This window comes from Salmo salar, chromosome 15 (genome assembly GCF_965601325.2).
Source record: "Salmo salar chromosome 15, fSalSal1, whole genome shotgun sequence".
Lineage (NCBI taxonomy): Eukaryota > Metazoa > Chordata > Actinopteri > Salmoniformes > Salmonidae > Salmo > Salmo salar.
Genome location: NC_138305.1, coordinates 29,561,361 through 29,589,311, shown reverse-complemented (window position 1 = coordinate 29,589,311; position 27,951 = coordinate 29,561,361). Strand labels below are relative to the sequence as shown.

General features: G+C 40.2%; 1 protein-coding gene across 2 annotated transcripts; it reads right to left on the bottom strand.

Moving 5' to 3' along the window:
• Window positions 1–60: 60 nt before the first annotated feature.
• Window positions 61–26,532, bottom strand: LOC106571119 (tumor necrosis factor alpha-induced protein 2). Of its 2 annotated transcripts, none has more exons than XM_014143802.3 (12): window positions 26,368–26,532; window positions 25,167–25,352; window positions 22,486–23,173; window positions 21,257–21,371; window positions 20,832–20,954; window positions 20,369–20,463; window positions 17,449–17,541; window positions 16,745–16,871; window positions 7,524–7,649; window positions 7,095–7,250; window positions 5,706–5,827; window positions 61–2,678 (listed from the first exon to the last, which is right to left on the bottom strand). In XM_014143802.3, exons 1-12 carry the CDS (start codon window positions 26,417–26,419, stop codon window positions 2,507–2,509), a joined length of 2,055 nt encoding a protein of 684 aa, XP_013999277.2. In that variant the 5' UTR covers window positions 26,420–26,532; the 3' UTR covers window positions 61–2,506. The 2 variants fall into 2 exon arrangements, with proteins under 2 accessions (XP_013999277.2, XP_013999278.2); XM_014143803.3 differs by lacking the exon at window positions 26,368–26,532 and adding an exon at window positions 25,759–25,907.
• Between the last annotated feature and the right edge of the window lie 1,419 nt (window positions 26,533–27,951).

Here is a 27,951-nt window from a genome sequence, read left to right as displayed (position 1 = left end):
CACCTAGTCATTCTAGGGCTTGTATTTACAGTGGCTTGCGAAAGTATTCACCCCCCCCCCCCTTGGCATTTTTCCTATTTTGTTGCCTTACAACCTGGAATTAAAATAGATTTTTGGGGGGTTTGTAAATCATTTGATTTACACAACATGCCTACCACTCTGAAAATGCAAAATATGTTTTACTGTGAAACAAACAAGAAATAAGACAAAAAACTGAAAACTTGAGTGTGCATAACTATTCACCCCCCCAAAGTCAATACTTTGGTAGAGCCACCAGTCTCTTGGGGTATGTCTCTATAAGCTTGGCACATCCAGCCACTGGGATTTTTGCCCATTCTTCAAGGCAAAACTGCTCTAGCTCCTTCAAGTTGGATGGGTTCCGCTGGTGTACAGCAATCTTTAAGTCATACCACAGATTTTCAATTGGATTTAGGTCTGGGCTTTGACTAGGCCATTCCAAGACATTTAAATGTTTCCCGTTAAACCACTCAAGTGTTGCTTTAGCAGTATGCTTAGGGTCATTGTCCTGCTGTTAGGTGAACCTCCGTCCCAGTCTCAAATCTCTGGAAGACTGAAACAGCTTTCCCTCAAGAATTTCCTCATATTTAGAGCCATCCATCATTCCTTCAATTCTGACCAGTTTCCCAGTCCCTGCCGATGAAAAACATCCCCACAGCATGATGCTGCCACCACCATGCTTCACTGTGGGGATGGTGTTCTCGGGGTGAGGAGAGGTGTTGGGTTTGCGCCAGACATAGCATTTTCCTTGATGGGCAAAAATATAAATTTTAGTCTCATCTGACCAGAGTACCTTCTTCCATATGTTTGGGGAGTCTCCCAGCTGCCTTTCGGTGAACCCCAAATGTGTTTGCTTATTTTTTTCTTTAAGAAATAGCTTTTTTTCTGGCCACTCTTCCGTAAAGCCCAGCTCTGTGGAGTGTACAGCTTAAAGTGGTCCTATGGACAGATACTCCAATCTCCACTGTGGAGCTTTGCAGCTCCTTCAGGGTTATCTTTGGTCTCTTTGTTGCCTCTGATTTATGCCTTCCTTGCCTGGTCCGTGAGTTTGGTGGGCGGCCCTCTCTTGTCAGGTTTGTTGTGGTGTCATATTCTTTCAATTCTTTTATGATGGATTTAATGGTGCCCCGTGGGATGTTCAAAGTTTCGGATATTTTTGTTTATAACCCAACCCTGATCTGTACTTCTCCACAACTTTGTCCCTGACCTGTTTGGAGAGCTCCTTGGTCTTCATGGTGCCGCTTGCTTGGTGGTGCCCCTTGCTTAGTGGTGTTGCAGACTGGGGCCTTTCAGAACAGGTGTATATATACTGAGATCATGTGATAGATCATGTGACACTTAGATTGCACACAGGTGGACTTTATTTAACAAATTATGTGACTTCTGAAGGTAATTGGTTGCACCAGATCTTATTTAGGGGCTTCATAGGAAAGGGGGTGAATACACATGCACGCACCACTTCTGTTTTTTAATTTTTTTATTTTTTTTAAACAAGTCATTTTTTTCATTTCACTTCACCAATTTGGACTATTTTGTGTATGTCCATTACATGAAATCCAAATAAAATCTATTTAAATTACAGGTTGGAATGCAAAAAAATGCCAAGGGGATTAATACTTTTGTAAGGCACAGTATTTGTATTATTTTCTACATTATTGAATAATAGTGAAGACATCAATACTATGAAATAACACATATGGAATCATGTAGTAACCAAAACATGTTAAACAAATCAACATATATTTTACATTTTAAATTCTTCAAAGTAGCCACCCGTTGCCTTGATAACAGCTTTGCACATTCTTGGCATTCCATCAACCAGATTCATGAGGAATGCTTTTCTAACAGTCTTGAAGGAGTTCCCACATATGCTGAGCACATACATTTATGAAGCATTGGAAAGCAGCATAATCACACAGAAAAAAAAGTATTTGGACCTATGTATTTCAAATGAAACGTTATTTGTCACATGCTTTATAAATGTCATGACCCATTCCCTTTAAGGTGAATCACCATTTTCTTAAACCATTTCACTAGCAGCCCAGTGGGCAAAACTAGTTACAATGACATAAATATGACATATTTTATGAAAAGCAAAGGACATCTTTATAATCTGGTTAGATGATAACATACATGATGATACATACAACATAACCAAAAAAGGACATCAGACTGTTAAATACCCATCACTAGCCGGCTACCACCTGGCTACTTAACCATGGACCTAAGAGGCTACTGCCCTATAGACTTCGAATCAATAGTCACTTTAATAATGTTTACATGCTTTACTCATCTCGTGTATATATATATATATATATACTGTATTCTATTCTACTGTATTTTAGTCTCCGCTACACCTGCAATAACATCTGCTAAATATGTGTGTGACCAATACATTTGATTTGATAACAGAGACCAGTTAGTTGTAATCTGGATATATGACGTCTTCTCAACCAAAAAAACAGTTTACAACAAGAAAATAACACAATTAAGATGGCATTTGCCAAAATGTGCCTGCTGGAACCTTGGAAAAGAATGGTGGGTTGGTATTGGAGGAGGTGACTGTAGGACGGTTCACTTCCAGGCTCTCTTTGATGCCGCGGACATCAGCCGTGGATAGGTTGGCTTTGAGTGAGAGCAGGGCCGAGATCTGCCTCCAACTGAGAAACGTGGAAGAGCAAAAAACAAAAGTTCATCAACAAAGTTCAAAACGGTCATTTTTTGTCCATTATATTAATCAACTGGGCTCCGAAGTGGCACAGCGGTCTAAGGCACTGGATCTCAGTGCTAGAGGCGTCACTACAGACCCTGGTTTGTTTCCATGCTGTATCATAACCGGCCGTGATTGTGCGCCTCCCTATGTGACTCCCAATTGGCCCAGCATCGTCCGAGTTTGGTCCGGGGTAGGCCATCATTGTAAATAAAAATGTGTTCTTAACTGATTTGCCTAGTTAAATAAAGGTTAAATATAATAAAACATGTATTATGTTGCATCAACATGTTTTGACCATGCCAGTTTACAATCCAAATAAAAATAAACAGTTCCCAATGTCTATATTAAGTCATGCTAAGCTTGAGAGAAAAGCCAGTATAAACAGAATGTGCCAAATTTACAGTATAAACAGAAGGACATTTTCGTAAAAAAGGAGCAGAATAGTGGTAGAAAAAGTAGCAAGACATTTACATTTTACATTTAAGTCATTTAGCAGACGCTCTTATCCAGAGCGACTTACAAATTGGACTAGCCCACTAGTAGAGGTAATATTACTGTTGACTGTGGTAGGACAGTACTACAGCAGTAGTAGTAACGGTAGCAATAGTAACGGTATCATCAGTGGCAGTAGTTGCGTTAGTTCAGTAATAGTGATAGAGGAAGAAGTAATACAAATAGTGAAGCACTATAGCAGCTGTTGTAGCAACATTAGTAATAGTACTGCTCTGGTGTGTCTGGCATCTCTGCCTCGATACACTATTAGAAAAAAAGGTGCTATCTAGAGCCTTAAAGGGTTCTTCAGCTGTCCCCATAGGAGAACCCTTTTTGGTTCCAGGTAGAACCCTTTTTGGTTCCATGTAGAAGCATTTTGGTTCCATGTGGAACCAAAAAGGGGTAGAATAGTCTCAAACGGCACCCTATTCTCTACATCGTGCACTAATGTTGCACTATAATGGGAATAGGGTGCCATTTGGGATGCTCTAGCCCTGGCCTGTATTTTTCCACTGCACAGTGCTGGGGATAGCAGGGATCGCTGGCCGGTTCTAGACATTAGACAGGAATCATATTACACCCCTTCTCTGTGTATCTCCCTCCCTCCCTCCCTCCCTGTATTAGTACATGACATAAGAGATGCCTCATATTGTGTAGTCAGCCAGACACCTGAGATCCGCAGTGGAGGCCCTTGTTACCTAGGTTACCGCCCGGTGATAACTGACTTGCCCAGAGTTACCTCACTGCAACAACCCCCCCATAGGGATTCATTTTAAGATATTGTGAGAGAATTAGAGGGAAGATAAGGAGATAATTGGATTCAAGGGACTCAAAATAACTAAGGATCAGCTATGGCTTGTATTTATAAATCAGCAAGGCATTCATTGTCAAATAGAAATCAAAGAGCCTTTATTATATTCACAAATATAATTAAATATTTTTAAAGGTGTGGCTCAGCTACCAGGGAGTCATTCTCTGAGTTCTATTTCCATTGTCTATATACTATTTTCATTCTCCGTGTTCTATTTTCATTCTCCGTGTTCTATTTTCATTCTCCGTGTTCTATTTTCATTCTCTGTGTTCTATTTCCATTCTCTATTCTTATTTCAATTCTCTGTTCTTATTTCATTCTGTGTTCTTATTTCATTCTGTGTTCTAGTTTCATTCTCTGTGTTCTATTTCCATTCTCTGTGTTCTATTTCAATTCTCTGTTCTTATTTCATTCTGTGTTCTTATTTCATTCTGTGTTCTATTTCCATTCTCTGTGTTCTATTTCCATTCTCTGTTCTTATTTCATTCTGTGTTCTTATTTCATTCCGTGTTCTATTTTCATTCTCTGTGTTCTATTTCCATTCTCTGTGTTCTATTTCAATTCTCTGTTCTTATTTCATTCTGTGTTCTTATTTCATTCTGTGTTCTTATTTCATTCTGTGTTCTATTTCCATTCTCTGTGTTCTATTTCAATTCTCTGTGTTCTATTTCAATTCTCTGTTCTTATTTCAATTCTCTGTTCTTATTTCATTCTGTGTTCTTATTTCATTCTGTGTTCTTATTTCATGCTGTGTTCTTATTTCATTCTGTGTTCTAGTTTCATTCTCTGTGTTCTATTTCCATTCTCTGTGTTCTATTTCAATTCTCTGTTCTTATTTCATTCTGTGTTCTTATTTCATTCTGTGTTCTTATTTCATTCTGTGTTCTTATTTCATTCTGTGTTCTTATTTCATTCTGTGTTCTTATTTCATTCTGTGTTCTAGTTTCATCCTCTGTGTTTCTTTTTCATTCTGTGTTCTTATTTCATTCTGTGTTCTAGTTTCATTCTGTGTTCTTATTTCATTCTGTGTTCTTATTTCATTCTGTGTTCTAGTTTCATTCTGTGTTCTTATTTCATTCTGTGTTCTTATTTCATTCTGTGTTCTAGTTTCATTCTGTGTTCTAGTTTCATTCTGTGTTCTAGTTTCATTCTGTGTTCTAGTTTCATTCTGTGTTCTAGTTTCATCCTCTGTGTTTCTTTTTCATTCTATGCGTTCTATGTTCATTCTCTGTGTTCTATTTAAATCCTATGTGTTCTTTTGAGTGTGAACAACATCATGCAAGGATGAGTTTAGACAAAGCAGATGGCAAAGAAAGTGCAAGCAGAGATGTTGAGATCAAATTTGGCCCAAACAGCTGTGTTCAGCAGGATTAAGGCCAAGTTGATCTTTGACCACACAACTTTTACAATGGCGTTGCTGCTTATGTGAAATATGAAAGATATACAGGCAGACATGTCTTTTACACTTGGCCAACCCCACATTTAATCGGAGTGACCCATTTTATGTTAGTCCTGCATCATGTGACTGAGATACTGTGAATGTAGTACCAGGTCATGTCACTGGGATACTGTAAATGTAGTACCAGGTTATGTGATTATGTGAATGTACTGTAGGTAATCTCTCCATCTATGTCTTTAGCCTTGTGTGGAGGATCTGTCTGTCTGTCTCACCTAAGGTCTGGGAAGTCCCTAGCCAGGGTGACGATCTCCAGCTGGATGCTTCCTGGGTCCTGCAGTCTGACCACCTCCGCCATTTTAGGGAGGACCTCACTCAGCCAGCTTATTTTGGACCCCTGTGGACAGTGGATAGGTCAAATTATGCATACTTTCATGTACAGTATTTAATGTCTTCCATTTACTGTGTTATGGCTACTTTACTGTATAGCGATGTTTACATTCACTCTAAACTGTCAAGGGGTGTACTAGAGGTGAAGTCAGGTGCAGGAGAGCAGAGTAATGATAACAGGCACACTTTTATTTTTGTTCCAAAACGAGAGCACTACATAAATCAAACGCGCTCAAAACACGGGACATAACAAAAGTAAGGCGTGTAACAAAACACCACAATAACATGAAACAATTACACACAAATACATGATGGGAAACAGAGGGTTAAATACAGTAGATGATTGGGGAAATGAAAACCAGGTGTGTATGAAACAAGACCAATGGACATGTGAAAAATGAGCGGCGATGGCTAGAAAGCCGGTGACGTCGATCGCCGAACGAACAAGGAGAGGAGCCGACTTCGGCGGAAGTCGTGACATAAATAAAGTTGGATTTGATTTGATACTAATATCTATTGAGTGTCTAAATAAATAGAAGTTTAGGGGAATCAGACCACAGCTGCAGTTTATGATACGTGGGTGATTTTACTTAGAGACTCGGCCTGGAGTCTGCCAAGTCATAACATGACCCAGATGGTGGTGGTTTTGAACCGATTGGCTACAGAAAAGGCTCTCATGCATTCCAGTGGGCTTAGTCTAAGTTGGGAGAACAACTTAACAGCCAAAAGAACGCTATATATAAAGTACCAGTCAAAGGTTTGGACACACCTTCTCATTCAAGGGGTTTTCTTAATTTTTACTATTGTCTAATAGTGAAGACATCAAAACTATGACATAACACATATGGAATCATGTAGTAACCAAAAAAGTGTTAAACAAATCAAAATATATTTTATACTTGAGAATCTTCAAAGTAGCCACCCTTTGCCTTGATGACAGCTTTGAAATAAAGAAAAACCCTGGAATGAGTAGGTGTATCCAAACTTTTGACTGGTACTGTACATCTCTAGCTTAAATGTACATTTTGATGGGGATTCTTTTAATATGTTACTCTAGGGGGTTATATTGTTGTTTAAATTCTTTATTTCTTTGTTATTCTTTATGCATCATAAACATTTGAAATAAAACAATTCTTAGGATAAATGTTTTGAAGTGTATTTGAGTTGGTTTTGTGTGTATAATGCTATTACTTTCATATGTTTGTGTACACACACGCTCAAGCTATATTAACTGCAATATGAGGTGTGTGTGTGTGCGCGTCTTCAGTGCTTACCGCTTCAGTAAAGTAGGTGCTCAGTGTGCTGCTGTCATCAGCAAGTAACTTGGCTGCTGCCTCCTGCTGCTCCTTGTCCTTCAGCTTCATCTTCTTCTTCATCATCCTCTTCACATACTCCACCATCATCTCCATGTGGAGCCGGCCCACCAGCTCCTACACACACACACACACACACACACACACACACACACACAGACACACAAATGTCACTGTGTGTGTAATGTCACTGTGTTTGTGTGTGTGTGTGTGTGTGTGTGTGTGTGTGTGTGTGTGTGTGTGTGTGTGTGTGTGTGTGTGTGTGTGTGTGTGTGTGTGTGTGTGTGTGTGTGTGTGTGTGTGTGTGTGTGTGTGTGTGCGTGCCTGTGTGTGTGTGTGCGTGTCTTTGTTTTCACACATCTGTTAGCGTGTGTGTGAGTGTAACCTTACCTCCATACAGATGGGTTTCAGGTCTGTGAATTGCTGCATGTGTCTGTCCAGTGTCCCCAGAACTTCATCCAGTACCATCTGACCCCCAGTAAACCAGGCCTGCGTCCACAGCCTACGGTACTGCACCTGAGGAGACAGGAAGTCATGGAGAGGTCAATATCTGACCTTGAAGCAGTTGACACCAGTGGGTCAGAACATGCGAAAACTTTGCAGTTGTACTGCCATAACAACTTCATATTAGTTCAAGTTAAAATCAATTCCCTCTCTATTCCACTCATTTGTAAACTATTTGAATAAAACAAATTTGTTTTATTAATAATATGCATCAACTGTTTCATCACAACTGAAGAGCAAAGTAAAACATTATGGAGAATAACATGGAAAATCTGTAACCCACAAAGATGGGACCAGGCCATGTGATTTGAGTGGTCACTTGGATGACCACATTGTACCATTGTAACCTACAATCACACTTTGCACTTCAAACATTGTGGCTTTGATAATGATGGTCGGAAACCATTTAGGAGGGAATTCTCCTGAATGCTTATATTTATTCTACTTCCTTCCTATCATTAGGTTAGATAAGAAAAACAAAGGTTCACAGAAAAAAACTAATAAAGCACCTCCAGCCTCTCCCCATATGTGACCTTCTCGTTGTGTGCATGTACGGACATGTACAGTGCATTCGGAAAGTATTCAGAGCCCATTACTTTTTCCACATTTTGTTACGTTACAGCCTTATTCTAAAATGGATTCAATAATTTCCCCCCTCATCAATCTACACACAATTACACATAATGACAAAGCAAAAACTGCTTAAAAAAACTGAAATATCACATTTACATAAGTATTCAGACCCTTTACTCAGTACTTTGTTGAAGCACATTTGGCAGTGATTACAGGCTCAAGTCTTCTTGGGTATGACGCTACAAGCTTGGCACACCTGTATTTGGGGAGTTTCTCACATTTGTTTTTGCAGATCCTTTCAAGCGTCGCTGCACAGGTATTTTCAGGTCTTTCTAGGTCCGGGCTGTGGCTGGGACACTCAAGGACATTCAGAGAATTGTCCCAAAGCCACTCCTGCGTTGTCTTGGCTGTGTGCTTAGGGTCGTTGTCCTGTTGGATCCTGAATCTTCACCCCAGTTTGAGGTCCTGAGCGCTCTGGAGCAGGTTTTCATCAAGGATCTCTCTGTACTTTGCACCGTTCATCTTTCCCTCGATTCTGACTAGTCTCCCAGTCCCTGCCGCTGAAAAACATCCCTACAACATGTTGCTGCCACCACCATGCTTCACCGTAGGGATGGTGCCAGCTTTCCTCCAGACGTGACGTTTGGCATTCAGGCCAAAGAGCTCAATCTTGGTTTCATCAGACCAGAGAATCTTGTTTCTCATGGTCTGAGAGTCTTTAGGTGCCTTTTGGCAACTCCAAGAGGGCTGTCATGTGCCTTTTACTGAGGAGTGGCTTCCATCTGGCCACTCTACCATAAAGGCCTGATTGGTGGACTGCTGCAGAGATGGTTATCCTTCTGGAAGATTCTCCCATCTCCACAGAGGAACTCTGGAGCTCTGTCAGAGTGACCATTCTGACTTTGGTCATCTCCCTGACCATGGCCCTTCTCCCCCGATTGCTCAGAAGATTCTTGGTGGTTCTAAACTTCTTCCATTTAAGAATGATGGAGGTCTATGTGTTCTTGGGGACCTTATTTCCGCACGTGTAATAGTTCCAATGTAGTTTCCTTTTGGTTTTGGACTCATCAATCAATTCAGTTGATTTTATCCGCTATCCCCTCATGACCGAAAACAAACTCTGTTTTGACATCAAGGCCGATTCCACTGTGTGCAAACTGATAGCATATCCTACAATCAATAAGAGAATGTGTGTGTTGCAGAGGTGGTTCGTTGAACTGCGCTCCTTTTGACCTTTGCATAAAACCCAAATACCCATGTTGGTTGTAAATGCCTATGGGCTATAGCTCAGTGAGGTAAGATCGTCAGTGATGTGTACGCTGAGGAACTTGAAGCTTTCCACCTTCTCCACTGCGGTCCCGTCAATGTGGATCGGGGCGTGCTTCCTCTGCTGTTTCCTGAAGTCCATGATCAGCTCCTTTGTTTTGTTGAGTGCGAGGTTATTTTCCTGGCACCACTCTCCCAGGGCCCTCACCTCCTCTCTGTAGGCTGTCTCGTCATTGTTGGTAATCAGGCCTACTACTGTTCTGTCATCTGCAAACTTGATGATTGAGTTGGAGGCGTGCAGTCATGGGTGAACAGGGAGTACAGGAGGGGGCTGACCACACACTGTGTTGAGGATCAGCGAAGTAGAGGTGTTGTTTCCTACCTTCACCAGCTGGGGGTTGCCCGTCAGGACCCAGTTGCAAAGGGTTGGGTTCAAAGCCAGGGCCCCGAGCTTAATGATGAGCTTGAAGGGTACAATAGTGTTGAATACTGAGCTATAGTCAATGAACAGAATTCTTACATAGGCATTCCTCTTGTCCAGATGGAATAGAGCAGTGTGCAGTGTGATGGCGATTGCATTGTCTGTGGATCTATTGGGGCGATAAGCACATTGAAGTGGGTCTAGGGTGTCAGGTAAGGTAGAGGTGATATGATCCTTAACCTCTCTAGGCTAGGCGGGACGAATTCGTCCCACCTACGTAACAGCCACGGCTATCCTGTGGCGCGATTTTCAAAACCTTAAAAATCCTATTACTTCAATTTCTCAAACATATGACTATTTTACAGCCATTTAAAGATAAGACTCTCGTTAATCTAACCACACTGTCCGATTTCAAAAAGGCTTTACAACGAAAGCAAAACATTAGATTATGTCAGCAGAGTACCAAGCCAGAAATAATCAGACACCCATTTTTCAAGCCAGCATATAATGTCACCAAAACCCAGAAGACAGCTAAATGCAGCACTCACCTTTGATGATCTTCATCAGATGACAACCCTAGGACATTATGTTATACAATACATGCATGTTTTGTTCAATCAAGTTCATATTTATATCAAAAACCAGCTTTTTACATTAGCATGTGACGTTCAGAACTAGCATACCCCCCGCAAACTTCCGGGGAATTCGCTAACATTTTACTAAATTACTCACGATAAACGTTCACAAAAAGCATAACAATTATTTTAAGAATTATAGATACAGACCTCCTCTATGCACTCGATATGTCCGATTTTAAAATAGCTTTTTGGTGAAAGCACATTTTGCAATATTCTAAGTACATAGCCCAGGCATCACGGGCTCGCTATTTAGACACCCGGCAAGTTTAGCACTCACCATAATCATATTTACTATTATAAAAATGTCATTACCTTTTGTTGTCTTCGTCAGAATACACACCCAGGACAGCTACTTCAATAACAAATGTTGGTTTGGTCCAAAATAATCCATCGTTATATCCGAATAGCGGCGTTTTGTTCGTGCGTTCCAGACACTATCCGAAATAGTAAAGAAGTGTCGCGCGCATGGCGCAATTCGTGACAATAAAATTCTAAGTATTCCATTACCGTACGTCGAAGCATGTCAACCGCTGTTTAAAATCAATTTTTACGACATTTTTCTCGTAGAAAAGCGATAATATTCCGACAGGGAATCTCCTTTTCGGCAAACAGAGGAAAAAATCCCAAAGGCGGGGGCGGTCGGGGTCACGCGCATAAGCTAGTGTCTCTTGATGGGCCACTTGAGAAAGGCGATAATGTGTTTCAGCCTGGGGCTGGAATGACGACATTCTGTTTTTTCCCGGGCTCTGAGAGCCTATGGAAGACGTGGGAAGTGTCACGTTAGAGCAGAGATCCTTAGTAAATGATAGAGATGGAAAAGAAGTTCAACAAATGGTCAGACAGGCCACTTCCTGTAAAGGAATCTCTCAGGTTTTGACCTGCCATTTGAGTTCTGTTATACTCACAGACACCATTCAAACAGTTTTAGAAAATTTAGGGTGTTTTCTATCCATATGTAATAAGTATATGCATATTCTAGTTACTGAGTAGGAGTGGTAACCAGATTAAATCGGGTATGTTTTTTATCCAGCCGTGTCAATGCTGCCCCCTAGCCCTAACAGGTTAACTAGCCTCTCAAAGCACTTCATGATGACAGAAGTGAGTGCTACAGGGCAATAGTCATTTACTTCAGTTACCTTGGCTTTCTTGGGTACAAGTGGGCACAGCAGACTGGGATAGGAAGAGATTGAATAAACACTGTAAACACTCCAGCCAGGTGGTCTGCGCATGCTCTGAGTATGTGGCTTGGGATGCCATCTGGGCTGGCAGCCTTGTGAGGGTTAACACGCTTAAATGGCTTATTCACGTCGGCCACATCGGCCACAGTCCTTGGTAGCGGGTCGTGTCGGTGGCACTGTGTTATCCTCAAAGCAGGCGAGGAAGGTGTTTCTCTTGTCCGGAAGCAAGACATCAGTGTCCGCAACGTGATTGGTTTTCCCTCTGAGCCGTTGAATTGCGACTCCACTTTGTCTCAGTACTGACATTTTACCTGTTTGATTGCCTTACGGAGGGAATAACTACAGTTTGTTTTCGGCCATATTCCCAGTAACCTTGCCATGGTTAAATGCGGTGGTTTGCGCTTTCAGTTTTGCGCGAAGGCTGCTATCTATCCACGGTTTCCGGTTTGGGTAGGTTTTAATAGTCACAGTGGGTACAACAGCTCCTATACACTTCCTGATGAACTCACTCACCGTATATGTGTATTCATCGATGTTATTCTCAGAGGCTACCCGGAACATATCCCAGTCCGCGTGAGCAAAACAATTTTGAAGCATGGATTTCAATTGGTCAGACCAGCGTTGAATTGACCGGGTACTTCCTGTTTGAGTTTCTGTCTATAGGAAGGGAGGAGCAAAATAGAGTCGTGATCTGATTTGTAGGCCTTGTAGGCATTTCAAAAAGTTGAGTAGCAGTGGTCCAATGTTTTTCCAGAGTGAGTACTACAGTCAATGTGTTGGTAGAACTTCAGTAGAGTTTTCCTCAAATTTGCTTTGTTAAATCACCAGCGACAATAAATGCGGCCTCAGGATGTGGTTTCCGGTTTGCATAAAGTCCAGTGTAGTTCTTTCAGGACCGTCATGGTATCGGCTTGAGGGGGGAATATACACGGCTGTGACTATAACCGAAGAGAATTCTCATTTGATTGTGAGGTATTTTAGGTCGGGTGAAGAAAAGGACTTGAGTTTCTGTATTTTATCACATTTACACCATGAGTAGTTAATCAGGAAACATACACCCCCACCATTCTTCTTCCCGGAGAGTTCTTTATTCCTGTCTGCGCAATGTACTGAGAACCCAGCTGGCTGTATGGACGGGGATAGAATATCGTGAGAGAGCCATGTCTCTGTGAGTATGTTACAATCCCTGATGTCTCTCTGGAAGGAGATCCTCGCCCTGAGCTCGTCTACTTTATTAGCCAGAGAATGAACATTAGCGAGTAATATACTCGGAAGCGGTGGATGTTGTGCACGCCTCCTGAGTCAGACTAGAAGTCCACTCTTAATACCTCTTCTCTGCCGGTGGTGTTTCGGAGCTGCCTCTGGAATAAGTTAAATTGCCCTGTTTTTTTTTTTCTTTTCTACTGCATCATTGATTGTATGTTGTTTTACTCCATGTGTAACTCTGTGTTTTTGTATGTTGTCGAACTGCTTTGCTTTATCTTGGCCAGGTCGCAATTGTAAATGAGAACTTGTTCTCAACTTGCCTACCTGGTTAAATAAAGGTGAAATAAAAAAGAACAAAGGATCCAATTCGGCAAAATCGTATTCTTGGTCGTAATGCTGGTGAGTTGCCGCCACTCGGATATCCAAAAGTTCTTTCCGGCTGTAACACAAAAACAATTCTGGGCTAATAATGTAATAATAATAATGTAAAAACGAAATACTGCAAAGTTGCTTAGGAGCTAGAAGCAGAGCTGCCATATCTGTCGGCGCCATCCAATCAAGTTTTAGATACATCTCAAGGATGATCAATGGGAACAAGATGCACCTGAGCTCAATTTCGAATCTCATAGCAAAAGGTCTCAATACTTATGTAAATAAGGTATTTCAGTTTTTAATTTTTAATACATTTGCAAAAATGTTTAAAACCTATTTTCACTTTGTCATTGTGGGGTATTGTGTGTAGATTGATGAGGATTTTTCTTTATGAATTCATTTTAGAATAAGAATAAGTATGTCATATGCCCTTAATGTAAGGTTACGTTTAAATGAGGTGTTATTGAATGTGCAGAATTGTAGCACAGATTTACTTTATATATATTTAAAAAAAGGACATTATAATACCAACAACTTGCCAAAAATACAACAACATTGAAACGAAATGGAAGAAAATAGAATCTGCCTTTATAACATCTGTTTAAGAAGAGGAAAACAACAAAACAGGTATTTGGAGTCAGATCACTGGAATGTTTCCACTACCTTTGATTGGTTTGATTTTGACTCATTAGGATCCCTATTAGCCGATGCCAACGGCGACAGCTAGTCTTACTGGGGTCCGACATATAATGAAATATACATTGCAGACAAAATACTTTACAATTTACATACACACACTACATGTTCATGTTTTAACCTGTTGGGTCTAGGGGGCAGCATTTGCACGTCTGGATAAAAAAAATGTACCCGATTTAATCTGGTTACTAATCCTACCCAGTAACTAGAATATGCATATACTTATTATATATGGATAGAAAACACTCTAAAGTTTCCAAAACTGTTTGAATGGTGTCTGTGAGTATAACAGAACTCATTTGGCAGGCAAAACCCTGAGACATTTTCTGACAGGAAGTGGATACCTGATGTGTTGTATTGATTTTAAACCTATCCCATTGAAAAACACAGGGGTTTAGGAATATTTTGGCACTTCCTATTGCTTCCACTAGATGTCACCAGCCTTTACAAAGTGTTTTGAGTCTTCTGGAGGGAGATCTGACCGAACAAGAGCCATGGAACGGTGATGTCCCATTAGACACCTGGCGCGCTACTTCATGTTGGGTACCCTCGTTCCAATACGTTATAAAAGGCTATGCATTCGTCCACCTTGAATATTATTCATGTTCTGGTTAAAAAAGGCCCTAATGATTTATGCTATACAACGTTTGACATGTTTGAACGAACGGAAATATATTTTTTCCCCTCGTTCATGACGAGAAGTCCGGCTGGCTTACATCATGTGCTAACGAGACGGAGATTTTTGGACATAAATGATGAGCTTTTTTGAACAAAACTACATTCGTTATGGACCTGTGATACCTGGAAGTGACATCTGATGAAGAGAATCAAAGGTAATGGATTATTTACATAGTATTTTCGATTTTAGATCTCCCCAACATGACGTCTAGTCTGTATCGCAACGCGTATTTTTCTGGGCACAGTGCTCAGATTATTGCAAAGTGTGATTTCCCAGTAAGGTTATTTTTAAATCTGGCAAGTTGATTGCGTTCAAAAGATGTAAATCTATAATTCTTTAAATGACAATATAATATTTTACCAATGTTTTCTAATTTTAATTATTTAATTTGTGACGCTGACTTGACTGCCGGTTATTGGAGGGAAACGATTTCCTCAACATCAATGCCATAGTAAAACGCTGTTTTTGTATATAAATATGAACTTGATAGAACTAAAAATGCATGCATTGTCTAACATAATGTCCTAGGAGTGTCATCTGATGGAGATTGTAAAAGGTTAGTGTATCATTTTAGCTGGTTTTATGGTTTTGGTGACCCTGTCTTTGACTTGACAAAACATTACACACAACTCTTGTAAATGTACTGTCCTAACATACTCTAAATTTATGCTTTCGCCGTAAAACCTTTTTGAAATCGTAAAACGTGGTTAGATTAAGGAGATGTTTATCTTTCAAATGGTGTAACATAGTTGTATTTTTGAAAAATTTGAATTTTGACATTTATTTGGATTCAAATTTGCCGCTCTTGAAATGCACCTGCTGTTGATGGAGTGCACCACAGGTGGCACGCTAGCGTCCCACCTAGCCCCAAGAGGTTTTAAATGTATCTATCAGTTACACGTACAGTGCATTCGGAAAGTATTCAGAGCTCTTGTCTTTTTTTACATTTCGTTACGTTACAGCCTTATTCTAAAATTGATTCAATTACATTTTTCCCTCGTCAATCTACACACAATACCCTTTTGTGAAAAAGCAAAAAGAGGTTTTTAGAAATGTGTGCAAATTTATAAAAAACAGAAATACCTTATTGACATACGTTTTCAGAACCTTTGCTATGAGACTCGAGGTTGAGCTCAGGTGCATCCTGTTTCCACTGATCATCCTTGAGATGTTTCAACAACTTCATTGGAGTCCACCTGTGGTAAATTAAATTGATTGGACATGATTTGGAAAGGCACACAAATGTCTATATGAGGTCTCACAGTTGACAGTCCAAAAACCAAGCCACGAGGTCAAAGAAATGTTCTGTAGAGCTCCGAGACAGGATTGCGTAAAGGCACAGATCTGGGGAAGGGTACCAAAACATTTCTGCAGCATTGAAGGTCCCCAAGAACACAACGACCTCCTTCATCTTAAATGGAACAAGTTTGGAACCACCAAGAATCTTCCTAGAGTTGGCCGCCCGGCCAAACTGAGCAATCGGGAGAGAAGGGCCATGGTCAGGGAGCTGACCAAAAACACGATAGTTACTCTGACAGAGCGCCAGAATTGCTATGTGGAGATGGGAAAATCTTCCAGAAGGATAACCATCTCTGCAGCACTCCCTCCGATCAGGCCTTCATGGTAGAGTGACCAGACGGAAGACACTTATCAGTAAAAGGCACATGGCAGCCCTTTTGGAGTTTGCCTAAAGGTACCTAAAGGACTCGGACTATGAGAAGCAAGATTATCTGGCCTGAATGCCAAGCATCACATCTGAAGGAAACCTGGCACCATCCCTACAGTGACGCATGGTGGTGCAGCAGCATCATGCTGTGGGGATGTTTTTCAGCGGCAGGGACTGGGAGACTAGTCAGGATCAAGGGAAAGACGAACAGAGCAAAGTACTTCGGTGGCTTCGGGACAAGTCTCTCAAGTAACTCGTGGGTAAGTCAAAATCATCTAATTTGAGAAAGGTTGTCTGGGATTTTGAACTAGATGCCAAAAGTCAACCAAATTAACGGTGCAGATGTAACGTTGTACATTGGAGTATTGCTAGACTATTATGCTTGGTGTCTCTGCTGTCCCATGTAGCCTACCCTGAGCTCCTCATGTATGGGGCCGGTGAAGTATCCGTAGCCACAGTCTCTCAGGTCTGCCAATGTGGACATACAGCTTGTCTTGATCTCTTCTGGGATTGACTCCTCTCTTCTCACTATGAAGTCTCTGTAAAGGAGGATCCAATGTCATTACATCAATGTTGGATTTATGAAGTCAAATAAGAGGTTGGGAGGATTGGAGGGATAGAATGACAATGGCAGTTCAAAGGTACTTTCAATCATCGAGCTGACAAGGTCAAAATTTGTCAAGGCAGAACTGTTCCCCCGGGTGCCAATGACGTGGATGTCGATTAAGGCAGCCCCTCGCAGCTCTCTGATTCAGAAGGGTTGGGTTAAATGCGGAAGACACATTTTCAGTTGAATGCATTCAGTTACAACTGACCTTTCCCTTTCCTGGAGTGTCCAATAGTAGGTAGATAAGTCGAACAAATGATACAACTTCAGATTATGAGACTGCATGCATGTAGATCAAGACTGTTTCATGAGATTGGGGATTAGTAGAAACAAAAAGCATTTATGAAATGCTTATTTAGTGCTTATGAATGCTTTTATGTAAGGATTATACGTGTGTTATGAAGCTCGTGTGTAGCTAGCTACCCTTCAAATACCAAGCAAATTAACACAGAAAATGTGATCTCATGAAACAAATGACTTGGTGAAATGAACAACAGTTGTTAGCCTACCTGAATTGTTCAATGTTAACCAGGTTAGCTTTCACGACTGCCTGAGTGTTCTCCCGTCTTCCCTTCACAAATTCTTCAAGAGATCTCTTATAGCTGCAAATATACATTGTACAAAATATCATCATGTATCTCCAGGTTCTTCTTTATCATGTCAGTAAAATGTTGAATAATTACACTGCAGTACATATTCCTCATTTATGCAACAGGTGGGTCTAATCCTGAATGCTGATTGGTTTAAAACTGCATTCCAGCCGGTGTCTATTCCACAAGTTATCTATGACGTTAAAATGCCTATTTACTCTGTTCCATCTGACTGCGCAATCCACTGTCTCATCAGCCCAGCCAAGCAACTATAAAAGCAGACATTATGTCACATTTCTTTTAGACTAACATTTCGTTTTTAACAGCGGAGATTTGTTTAAACATTGCTGTCTGTCTCGCCGACATTTGCAACATTGTTTCAATATTCAAATTCGATCTCCAGCTGTCCCATAGTAATGAACGAGTCAGAACGAGACAGACAGGCAGGCAGCGTTTCTTAGCCAGTCGAAATCATGTATCAGATGGCATCATTTTTAAAGATATATACAAAGAAATGTTAATTGGAAAAAGGTAAAACGAAACGAAGTGCAGCTAGTTTGCAGTCTTTCCAGCTTCAGTTTGAAGTGATTGTGTTAGCTGTGTTGTTGGCTAGCTCCTCTGAACAACAGTGTCCTGATGAGTGAACACATTTTTTGTGCCAGCCGAAATCGGGCCTCATTAGTTAACTGTTATGGATGTATCCAAATAAATGTCACTAGAAAACAGCTTAAACAATTGCAAATATAGATACTTTGCTGTTATTCTGGATTTTTGACGTGATTGTAAGTTAGCCGTAGTTGACTAGCTAGCAAGCAAGGGATAAGAAGGTTGCCAGCCATTATGGCAATGGAACATTTAGAATGAGCAACTGGGTCGCGTCCATAAATACAGAACAAATAGACTGAGCAACTGGGTCGCGTCCATAAATACAGAACAAAAAGACTGAACAACTGGGTCGCGTCCATAAATACAGAACAAAAAGACTGAACGACTGGGTCGCGTCCATAAATACAGAACAAAAAGACTGAACGACTGGGTCGCGTCCATAAATACAGAACAAAAAGACTGAACGACTGGGTCGCGTCCATAAATACAGAACAAAAAGACTAGATTTGTTTTGGGACTATATCTTGTGGAAGGATGAAATAGTATGAATAAATTAATACAAATAAAGTTATTTGAACATGTTGGTAATCCATTGTATAAAAGTGATAATGCTCTCGAAGCCGACATCGTCTCAGGCCTAACAACACCCTTGTCAATATATCCTCCAAACACTGGCTTCTCATATGGAACGCCGTTTGGGTCTTTGTGTGTCAAAAACAATACATGTCAAATAACACTATTTGACGCGTCAAATAAGTTTTTAATTTGACACGTCAAATAACACAATTCTATTATAGAATGTTGTGTGTGCTGATCTTTCACGTGCAAGCCAAGCTCCACCACTACAATCAGTAGCACTGTCAAAGCTGTACAACAAAATAAAAGTCTGCAAACAAGCACACAGTGTGATATACCTGCCACGAACGATGAGTTTACAATACCGTGTTGGTAATAAGGCATTATTTTTTTCAACCGAATGGGGAAAACGTCTGTGTGAGCATTTGAAATAAGATCAGGTTCAAACTGATCAGGATCAAACTGATTTTGCTAATATCTTTGATACAGATGTTATTAGCAGCTTCTGCGGTAGCTAGCTTGACTGGTACAATAAATGTGGCTCAATTCAGTGGTTTCAGAGTCCTGCAATAAGAGCTACGATGCTAATGTTCTCTGGGTGTCACTGTCTGATACCTCATGTCATTGATCCACAATCCATAGGTAAGGCTGTACAGTGAAATAAGTATGCTCACAATGCAATTCTAAACTCTAATACATCCAGTGTGATTTCAACAGCTTTTTGTCAAATTAACAAATGATTGTATTTTGTTGAATTTATATAACAACATTCAAACCTTGTTTAGCATGGTTTATTCAATTATGCCATAATTCCACTATTTGTATTCATTTGCATCACTGTCAATGACAGACTAGCAAACCGTTAATTCCACTATTGTGGTTAATCCTTATTGTGGCTAGATTCATATAGGTGGGTCCGACCACCATTAATCAAATAAGACCTATATTTTGCAACAGCTAATGGGGATCCTAATAAAATACCCAAATTATAAATTAGGGGTATTTTAGATGATGAAACCTAGCTAGACAGTTAGCTAGCTAACTATAGCTACTGAAACAGATGTCGTTTTGCTGTGTTTTTGGTGAAGAACTTTGTTTGCATCCATCAGCTAGCTAGCTCTTTATGACCATTATCACTTAATTGTAGCATACATATCCATTAAAAACTAAACAAGGTCAAAGACAGTCTGCAACAAGACAGTGTAGATAGAACACCAAGGTTGAATTACCAACTTTTCCCAGGAAAAAGGTCATGTAGAATTATGCCATTTGTCTGTGTGGCTGTGAAACCAGAACATAGTAAGCTAATTGAATGGCTTTGAGCATGATGCTGGATATCAACGTGCATGTTCATCAGTAAAATATTAGATTGGACAGCCCTAAGCCAAACCATTCAAACTTAATGGGAAAAGTTATTTGTTTTTCAAAATAAACTTGGTGATTAAATTCAGAAGAACAATGGAAAAGTAAATGTTCAAATACGACAGAATGAGTTCATTAAGGCACATAACCAAAATGTTTTGCAATGGAAAAGGAAAATCAGTGTTACTTATTGGACAAGTCCAGGTAGTCTCTCTCTTTTTCAGTCTGTTTTCTTCCATTTGGTGCGTAAGGAACACAACCCAGTGGCCAGAGCAATAAGAAATGGATACACTACCTTATCAAGAAGCTGTCCAGCTGACATAGGATTCTCTGGGCTTTACCCTCACTGCAAAGAATAGTCCTGGCCTCTCTCATGGTCCCATCAACAGCCTAGTAAACAGAACAAAATACAGTATATAGCTTAGAGCAGGGATGGGATTAATTCCATGTCAACTCAATTCAGTGTAGAAATGTATGAAATTCAGTGCATTTATTAAATATTTCAGATTTATAGTGCTCATTGTTTTGAGGTCTCAAAATATCAGACAAACTTTGGCTTTGGAGGTTAATGTCAGTTTAAATGGAATTATGTCAAGGTTGACATGTTAATATGAAGCTTGTATAAAACCATGCGGGAGAAAAAGCTACTTCATATCTGTAGTATGAAAACGAAGAAGAACATGTTCAGGTCAAAGACAGAGTAGGGCTAAACACAGAAAAGTACTAGAAGAAGTAGTAGTAATCCAATAGGTATCAACCTGTATGATGTCAATGGCCAGAGGACAGAAGCAGTACCCGTCAATGAGTTCTGGACTCTTTCCACTGAGCCAACCCTCCTCCTTCTTACTGAGAGCTTTGGAGAACCAGGTCCTGACTGTACTCTGAAAACAACATAGCACAGGTCATCACAAGTCTGTAAGTTTGACACTATAGTTCTGAAAGACATTGTATACAACATTATAAAATAGTCCATTATTTCCAATTCTAAAGCACTCTGAAAGTAGACTGGTCCCAGATATGTTTGTACTATCTTGCCAAACCCTATGGTCATTAAGACACCATAGCAGTTGGAAAGACAGCACAAACAGATCTGGGACCAGGCTACTCTGAAAGGATGGTCTAGAAGTATACAATTGGATTTAGCCTGTTCCTTAGATTTAGCTGTTTCTGGCATCCTGTTTACCTCTTTTTGTAGTAGATACTGCTCCTCCAATGTTGTGAGATCCTTCTCAGATAAAAGAGTTCCCAAAGACTCAATGTTGATGTGCCCCTCAAGGTCTTTGTGTTTTAAGATGTCACTGAAACAGATATAAAAATGGTATAACATGTTGTAAATGACATCATGTCATTGATAGAAACCATACGAGAACTCTCAGAAACACTCAAAGACTGTACAAGGCAGGAGGATAATGTAAGCAAACTTGAGCAATCAGCTATGCCAAATATGCAGCATTTTAGTTTGCAGACATTTTGAAAAGGGGAACTAGCCTTTTTTCAGGAAGTTCAGGATGTTATTTTAAATGGTTCCTCACCCTGAAAGTATTGAGCATCTTAGCATCTGCCACAAACAGGGCACACTGGGCACAGATGTTAGTTCATCATCTGGTTTTGATTTACATTTGGTTGAGTTGTCAACTACCGTCAATTTAATGTGAAATCAACCAAAAATGTCACTCTATCATTGGATTTGGTATAAATTTGGGTGAAAACGAAATTCCATTAGGTTGAAGACTTTTTGGAAATCCAAATAGTTTTCCACATTGATTCAACCAGTGTTTGCCCAGTGGGATGGTTCCAGCCACTACAAACTTGTCACGACTTCCGCCGAAGTTGGTGCCTCTCCTTGTTCGGGCGGCGTTCGGCGGTCATCGTCACCGGCTTTCTAGCTGCCACCCATCCATCTTTCTTTATCCATTTGTTATGTCTTTATTGTTCACACCTGGTTCCCATTTCGTTGTGATTACTTCCCTATTTAAACCCTCTGGTATTCATGATTTTTTGTGTGTTATTGTTTTACTGTTGGTTGTGTTCGTTGTATGTATACTTATTGTTTTATCCCTGCATGGATTTTGTATGATGAACTTTTCCAAGAGTAAAATACGTATGTTTTACTCAGTTCGGTGTTCTACGACTGACTCTATTTCTCATCTCATATACACGGACACTGACAAAACTTCAGCTAACTTTAGCCACAACTAGCTAACAATCAATGGAAGTGATAGGGGAAAGCGTGCAATTTTCTAAATGTAATGGCCCAATCAACTCAAATCAACTACATATGCAGTTTGACATCACTTAAATGTGATTTGGACATTTTAAAAAGAAAATTGCACAATTGCCCTTATCACTTCCACTGATTGTTAACAAGCCCTTCAAGAATCCAGGGCAACTGCCCTCCCATTTCCCACTTACTTTGGATAGTAATTGTTCACCCAGCAGAGGAGGTAGTTACAGTCATCCACATCGAGCCCAGAGCGGGCCAGTTCTGTTAACCTTGCTGAGAACTTCTGATGGTAAAGTCTCACGTACAAGTTGCACACGTCAAAGTCTGGGGGGTAGCAGTCCCTTATGTCCCTGGCCACCCTGAGAATGGTCTCCTTCAGACGCTTGCCCATCCTACATACCTCCCTTTTCATGGACGTTGACAGGTTGTCCACACTGCTAACGCTAATATTGTCCTCCTCCACTGCCGCATTCCTCATTTGAGATTCCACCATTTTTTCAAGCAGGGTGTCGTGGGTGAGCCGGCACTGGTGTGGCCGCCACACGGGGGCCTCCCTGCTGCCCTCGGGCCGCCCTTCCCATTGCTGGTCCTTCTCTTCCAGCAGCGTTATGGTTTCCACCGCACTTCGAAGTATCTCTAGGTGTTCTCCTGAGGGTGTGGAACTAAAGGTGGTGTGAACTGCCATCCATAAGTGGAGCAGCAGGGTTTCATAGTCTTTTTGGAGCATGTCTTTATCGTCCTCGTTGCAAACCTGACCCAACCCCTCTACAGTCATGGTTTCTTGGCCAAAGAGCTGGTCCTCTCGCAAAAGCAACTGCTGGCAAGCCTCCACCAAGCGATTTTCCTTCAGGTTCTCCATAAAGTCCAAAGCCACCTCTGAAAAAAATACAAGTAGAATTCAGGCAAATGGTTATGACAATCACAGACCACAAAGTACAGTAATTGAATAGTTATTTTGTGCAGTCTGTACGTGACAATGAACGGTGACACACACACACACACACACACATATATATATATATATATATTGTGCCAATAATTTCTCATGGTGAAAGACAATATAATATGACACTGAGTTCTTTCATTTAGAGTTCCTCTTTAACCTGATACATCTGACAAATCAATATATTGAGGTAGTAGGCTAGTACTTCATACAGGCTACATCATAGCGCATGTATTGTATCCGGCAAAAGTTTGAACATACCTACTCATTCAAGGGTTTTTCTTTATTTGGACTATTTTCTACATTGTAGAATAGTGAAGACATCAAAACTATGAAATAACACATATGGAATCATGTACTTACCAAAAATGTTACAATTGTTCAACAAATCAAAATACATGTTATATTTCAGATTCTTCAAAGTAGCCACCCTTTGTCTTGATGACAGCTTTGCACACTCTTGGCATTCTCTCAACCAGCTTTATAAGGAATGCTTTTCCAAAAGTCTTGAAGGAGTTCTCACATATGCTGAGCACTTGTTGACTGCCTTTCCTTCACTCTGCGTTCCAATTCATCCCAAACCATCTCAGTTGGGTTGAGGTCGGGTGATTGTGGAGGCCAGGTCATCTGATGCAGCACTCATCACTCTCCTTCTTGGTCAAATAGCCCTTACACAGCCTGAAGGTGTGTTAGGTCATTATCCTGTTGAAAAACAAATGATAATCCCACTAAGCGCAAACCAGATGGGATGGCGTATCGCTGCAGAATGCTTTGATAGCCATACTGGTTAAGTGTGCCTTGAATTCAAAATAAATCACTGACAGCAAAGCACCCCCACACCATCACACCTCCTCCTCCCTGCTTCACAGTGGGAACCACACATGCAGAGATCATCTGTTCACCTACACTGCGTCTCACAAAGACGTGCCGGTTGGAACCAAAAATCTAAAATTTGAACTCATCAGACCAAAGGACACATTTCCACCAGTCTAATGTCCATTGCTCTTGTTTCTTTGCCCAGGCAAGTCTCTTCTTCTTATTGATGTCCTTTAGTAGTGGTTTCTTTGCAGTAATTTGACTATGAAAACTTGATTCATGCAGTCTCCTCTGAACAGTTGATGTTGAGATGTGGCTGTTACTTGAACTCTGTGAAGCATTTATTTGGGCTGCAATTTTGAGGCTGGTAACTCTAATGAACTTATCCACTGCGGCAGAGGTAACTTTGGGTCTTCCTTTCCTGTGGCAGTCCTCATGAGAGCCAGTTTCATCATAGCGCTTGATGGTTTTTGTGACTGCTTTGAAGAAACTTTCAAAGTTGTTGCCTGTGAGCACTGCTTGAGCGTCACGTATTGTTTATTATTTTTTGTTTTTGTGAGTTTCATTGATTAAACATGTGGAACTCTACGTACGCTACGCCTTGGTCCAGTTCTTACGACGATCGTGACATATCTTCTGTATACCACCCATATCTTGTCACAACACAACTGACTGTCTCAAACGCGTTAAGAAGGAAAGAAATCCCACATATTAACTTTTAACAAGGCACACCTGTTAATTGAAATGCATTCCAGGTGACTACCTCATGAAGCTGGATGACAGAATGCCAAGAGTGTGCAAAGCTGTCATCAAGGCAAAGGGTGGCTACTTTGAAGAATCTAAAATATAAAGTATAGTTTGATTTGTTTAACACTTTTTTAGTTAATACATGATTCCATATGTGTTATTTAATAGTTTTGATGTCTTCACTATTATTCCACAATGTAGAAAATAATAAAAATAAAGAAAAACCCTTAAATGAGTAGGTGTGTCCAAAACATGAATTAACCTTAAAGTAGGCTATAGCCTATATAAATTATGCACACATTCTAACATCAGAGAGAACGCCGAATACAACTTCTGATCAATTAATACTGTAGCTAAATATACCTGTTTGAGGAGGATTGCTCTCCACTATGGGTTTGGGGCTCCGTGGACTTAGCACAAAGCCTAGTATTTTGTGCATTTTCAGTTTATGCCTAAACCTCCCATGTACTCTTTTGGGACTGCCCTCCATTGCAGGTGATAGATTAACAGTCGCTGGCTCCGGGTCGTGTCCAACCGCACCCACCTCCTCTGTGAAAAAAAATACATTTTGTACAGTCGTAAATATTTTCTCTTCATAAAACCTATCAGGGCATTGCACGATTTTTTTTTATATCACTTATTATCAAACCACACCTTACTTTTCATTGTGGCACGGGTAAAATCAGGCAAACAAACTGGATACGAAGTTATAGGCTACAATAGTGGGTTCCCGTTATAACATAGGCATAACTGAACACACGGTTTCTATTAAAACTATTTCACCGCAGGCGCATCTTGAGCAAAATAATTTTGCCGTTCTCTCTCTTATAGCCGAAGTTGAGTGAAGCTTTCTTAGCCAAAACAACACCACACAGGCAGACACATATTTTTTGTTATTTAATATTTAATAACGTGCCCAAAAAAGGTGCACAAAGACCAATACAAATGTGCCTACCTTTCATGCTCTCAGAACATTCGGTACCTACTCGTAACCTAATAGTGACAGATAGACCTGTAGACTAGGCTTTGGTATAAACAATTGCTGTACAGAGGGCGGAGACAACGGCGTAGATAGCCTACATCTGACAAACGACTGCTATTCATCATTGTCAAAGACAATAATTCGCAATACTTTACAACACTTAATGTATCATTAGGAAAACATTATTTGAATGTCATTCTTATGAGACACTTGCAGATAAAATGTAAATCATGATGAGAATAACAACATTGATGTTACTGTTCGGACTGTCCCTCCCACATAAATTGCATCAGATATTAAAAAGACCACATTTAATATTCCCCTCGTCATTTCCCACTCCACTCTTCAATCTCATCTTCCAATGTGATGAAAGTCAACCTCTTACAAAATCACTGGACAAATGTGAAATGATCACATGCTGTATATTACAACCACTAAAAATGAAATCCTATCATTTAGAATGTGCTGTATATCGTAGTAGTAGTGGGCGTCAACAAAAGGCTATTCATATCTATTAATACATTACAACCTTTGCATATTGTAGGCTATTTATATGTGTTATGCTATATGTATTTATCTTACCTTTAGTCTTCCTCGGTCTTCTGGGCAGTATGTGGAGAGCAGAAAACTTCATTGTGAATAGCCGAATGAACAAGGCTTGCAGCAGCTCTTCAATATCACACTCTACTCAAGACTGAATAACTCCACTGTGTCAGCTGTTTATATTGATTGCCCACAGATCTGAGCGTTTCTCTTTGTGCATATTGTAGGGGGATACCATGGGCTTTTCTGGAGGAAGTCATTTCCCCCTTCAGTTTCTATTTATCTTAAATGTGCTTCCTGCTTTCCACTCACTGTAATTGCCTTATCTTTTCCCCAAATGAAAATAATGTATACCTTATAGAGGCAATCTGGAATTCAAACAACCAGAAAGCAGCCACCCTGCCACTTTTTGGTAAACAGTTGGTGCTGGAGAAATATGACCATTCTCAGATTCATTGACATAGCTCAACATGAGATCAAAATGATAGTTTGAACCATGTTTTAAAGATACACAATGTCTGTTTACAGTTTACAAACACTGGAGTAAAAAACAAGCTTATATTTTGGTTTGTGAAAGAATACGACTAAGATCAAGTAAGCTGGTGAGACATTTATAAGTTATATCATTTAATAATCAATGGCTATATATCATTCATTTAAAAGTCCCAGAAAGGATGTACCAATCACATATGGCCTCATTATTAGTATAAATTAGATCATGACATTTTCCAATAGATGCAGTGAGAACTCCACAACTGCATTGTTCTGTGTGGAGTGCTACTAAATTTGGAGGATAGTTATGTCCCTAGCCGGTATTAAACCTGTAGCTAGGGCTAGGAATTGGCAGGGACCTTAGGATACGATATGTATTCTATATGCATCATCATTCTACATTTACTGCGATTCAATACTGCTTTTTTTTATTGCAATTCGATGTTTCAAACATCTTGCTGACTATATTTGTCTGCTGCAGAGGGACAAGAGAGAGCCATGAGAAAAGTTTTGATCAGTCATGAAAATAAAAATGCTTAAAACATGTTAGCTCACTATTTTAAAAAGAAAACGGAGAACAACCTATAGAAAGAGAAATAGCAGAGTTTTGGTGCAGGTACAGCTGACTAGTGCTAGCTAACGTTAATTACCTAGCAATTGATATTTGGTGTCATAGTATCGTTATAATATCATCAAAAAATTATATTGCAATACCGTACTACTGCATACATGTTTTCACCATCAATACCTGCGACCCATCCTGTCAAGGCTATAGCACCATAGAAACTGTTCCAAAGGAAAATATAATTGCTAGAGGTGTAATGTACCTAACCCTGTGAATGCTACAGTAGGAGTTCAGAGGGGATAGACTTTAGGGCGGAACCTCTGACCAATTAATACTGTAGCTAAATATACCTGTTGGAGGAGGATTGCTCTCCACTCTGCAGGTGGTGCTGGGTTTGGGGCTCCGTTGACATCGCACAAAGCCTGATATATTGGATATTTTTAGTTTCTGCCTAAACCTCCCATGTACTGTTTTGGGACTTTCCAACATTGCAGGCGATAAATTGACAATCGCTGCTGTAACCGATGTGAAATGGCTAGCTAGTTAGCGGGGTGCGCACTAATAGC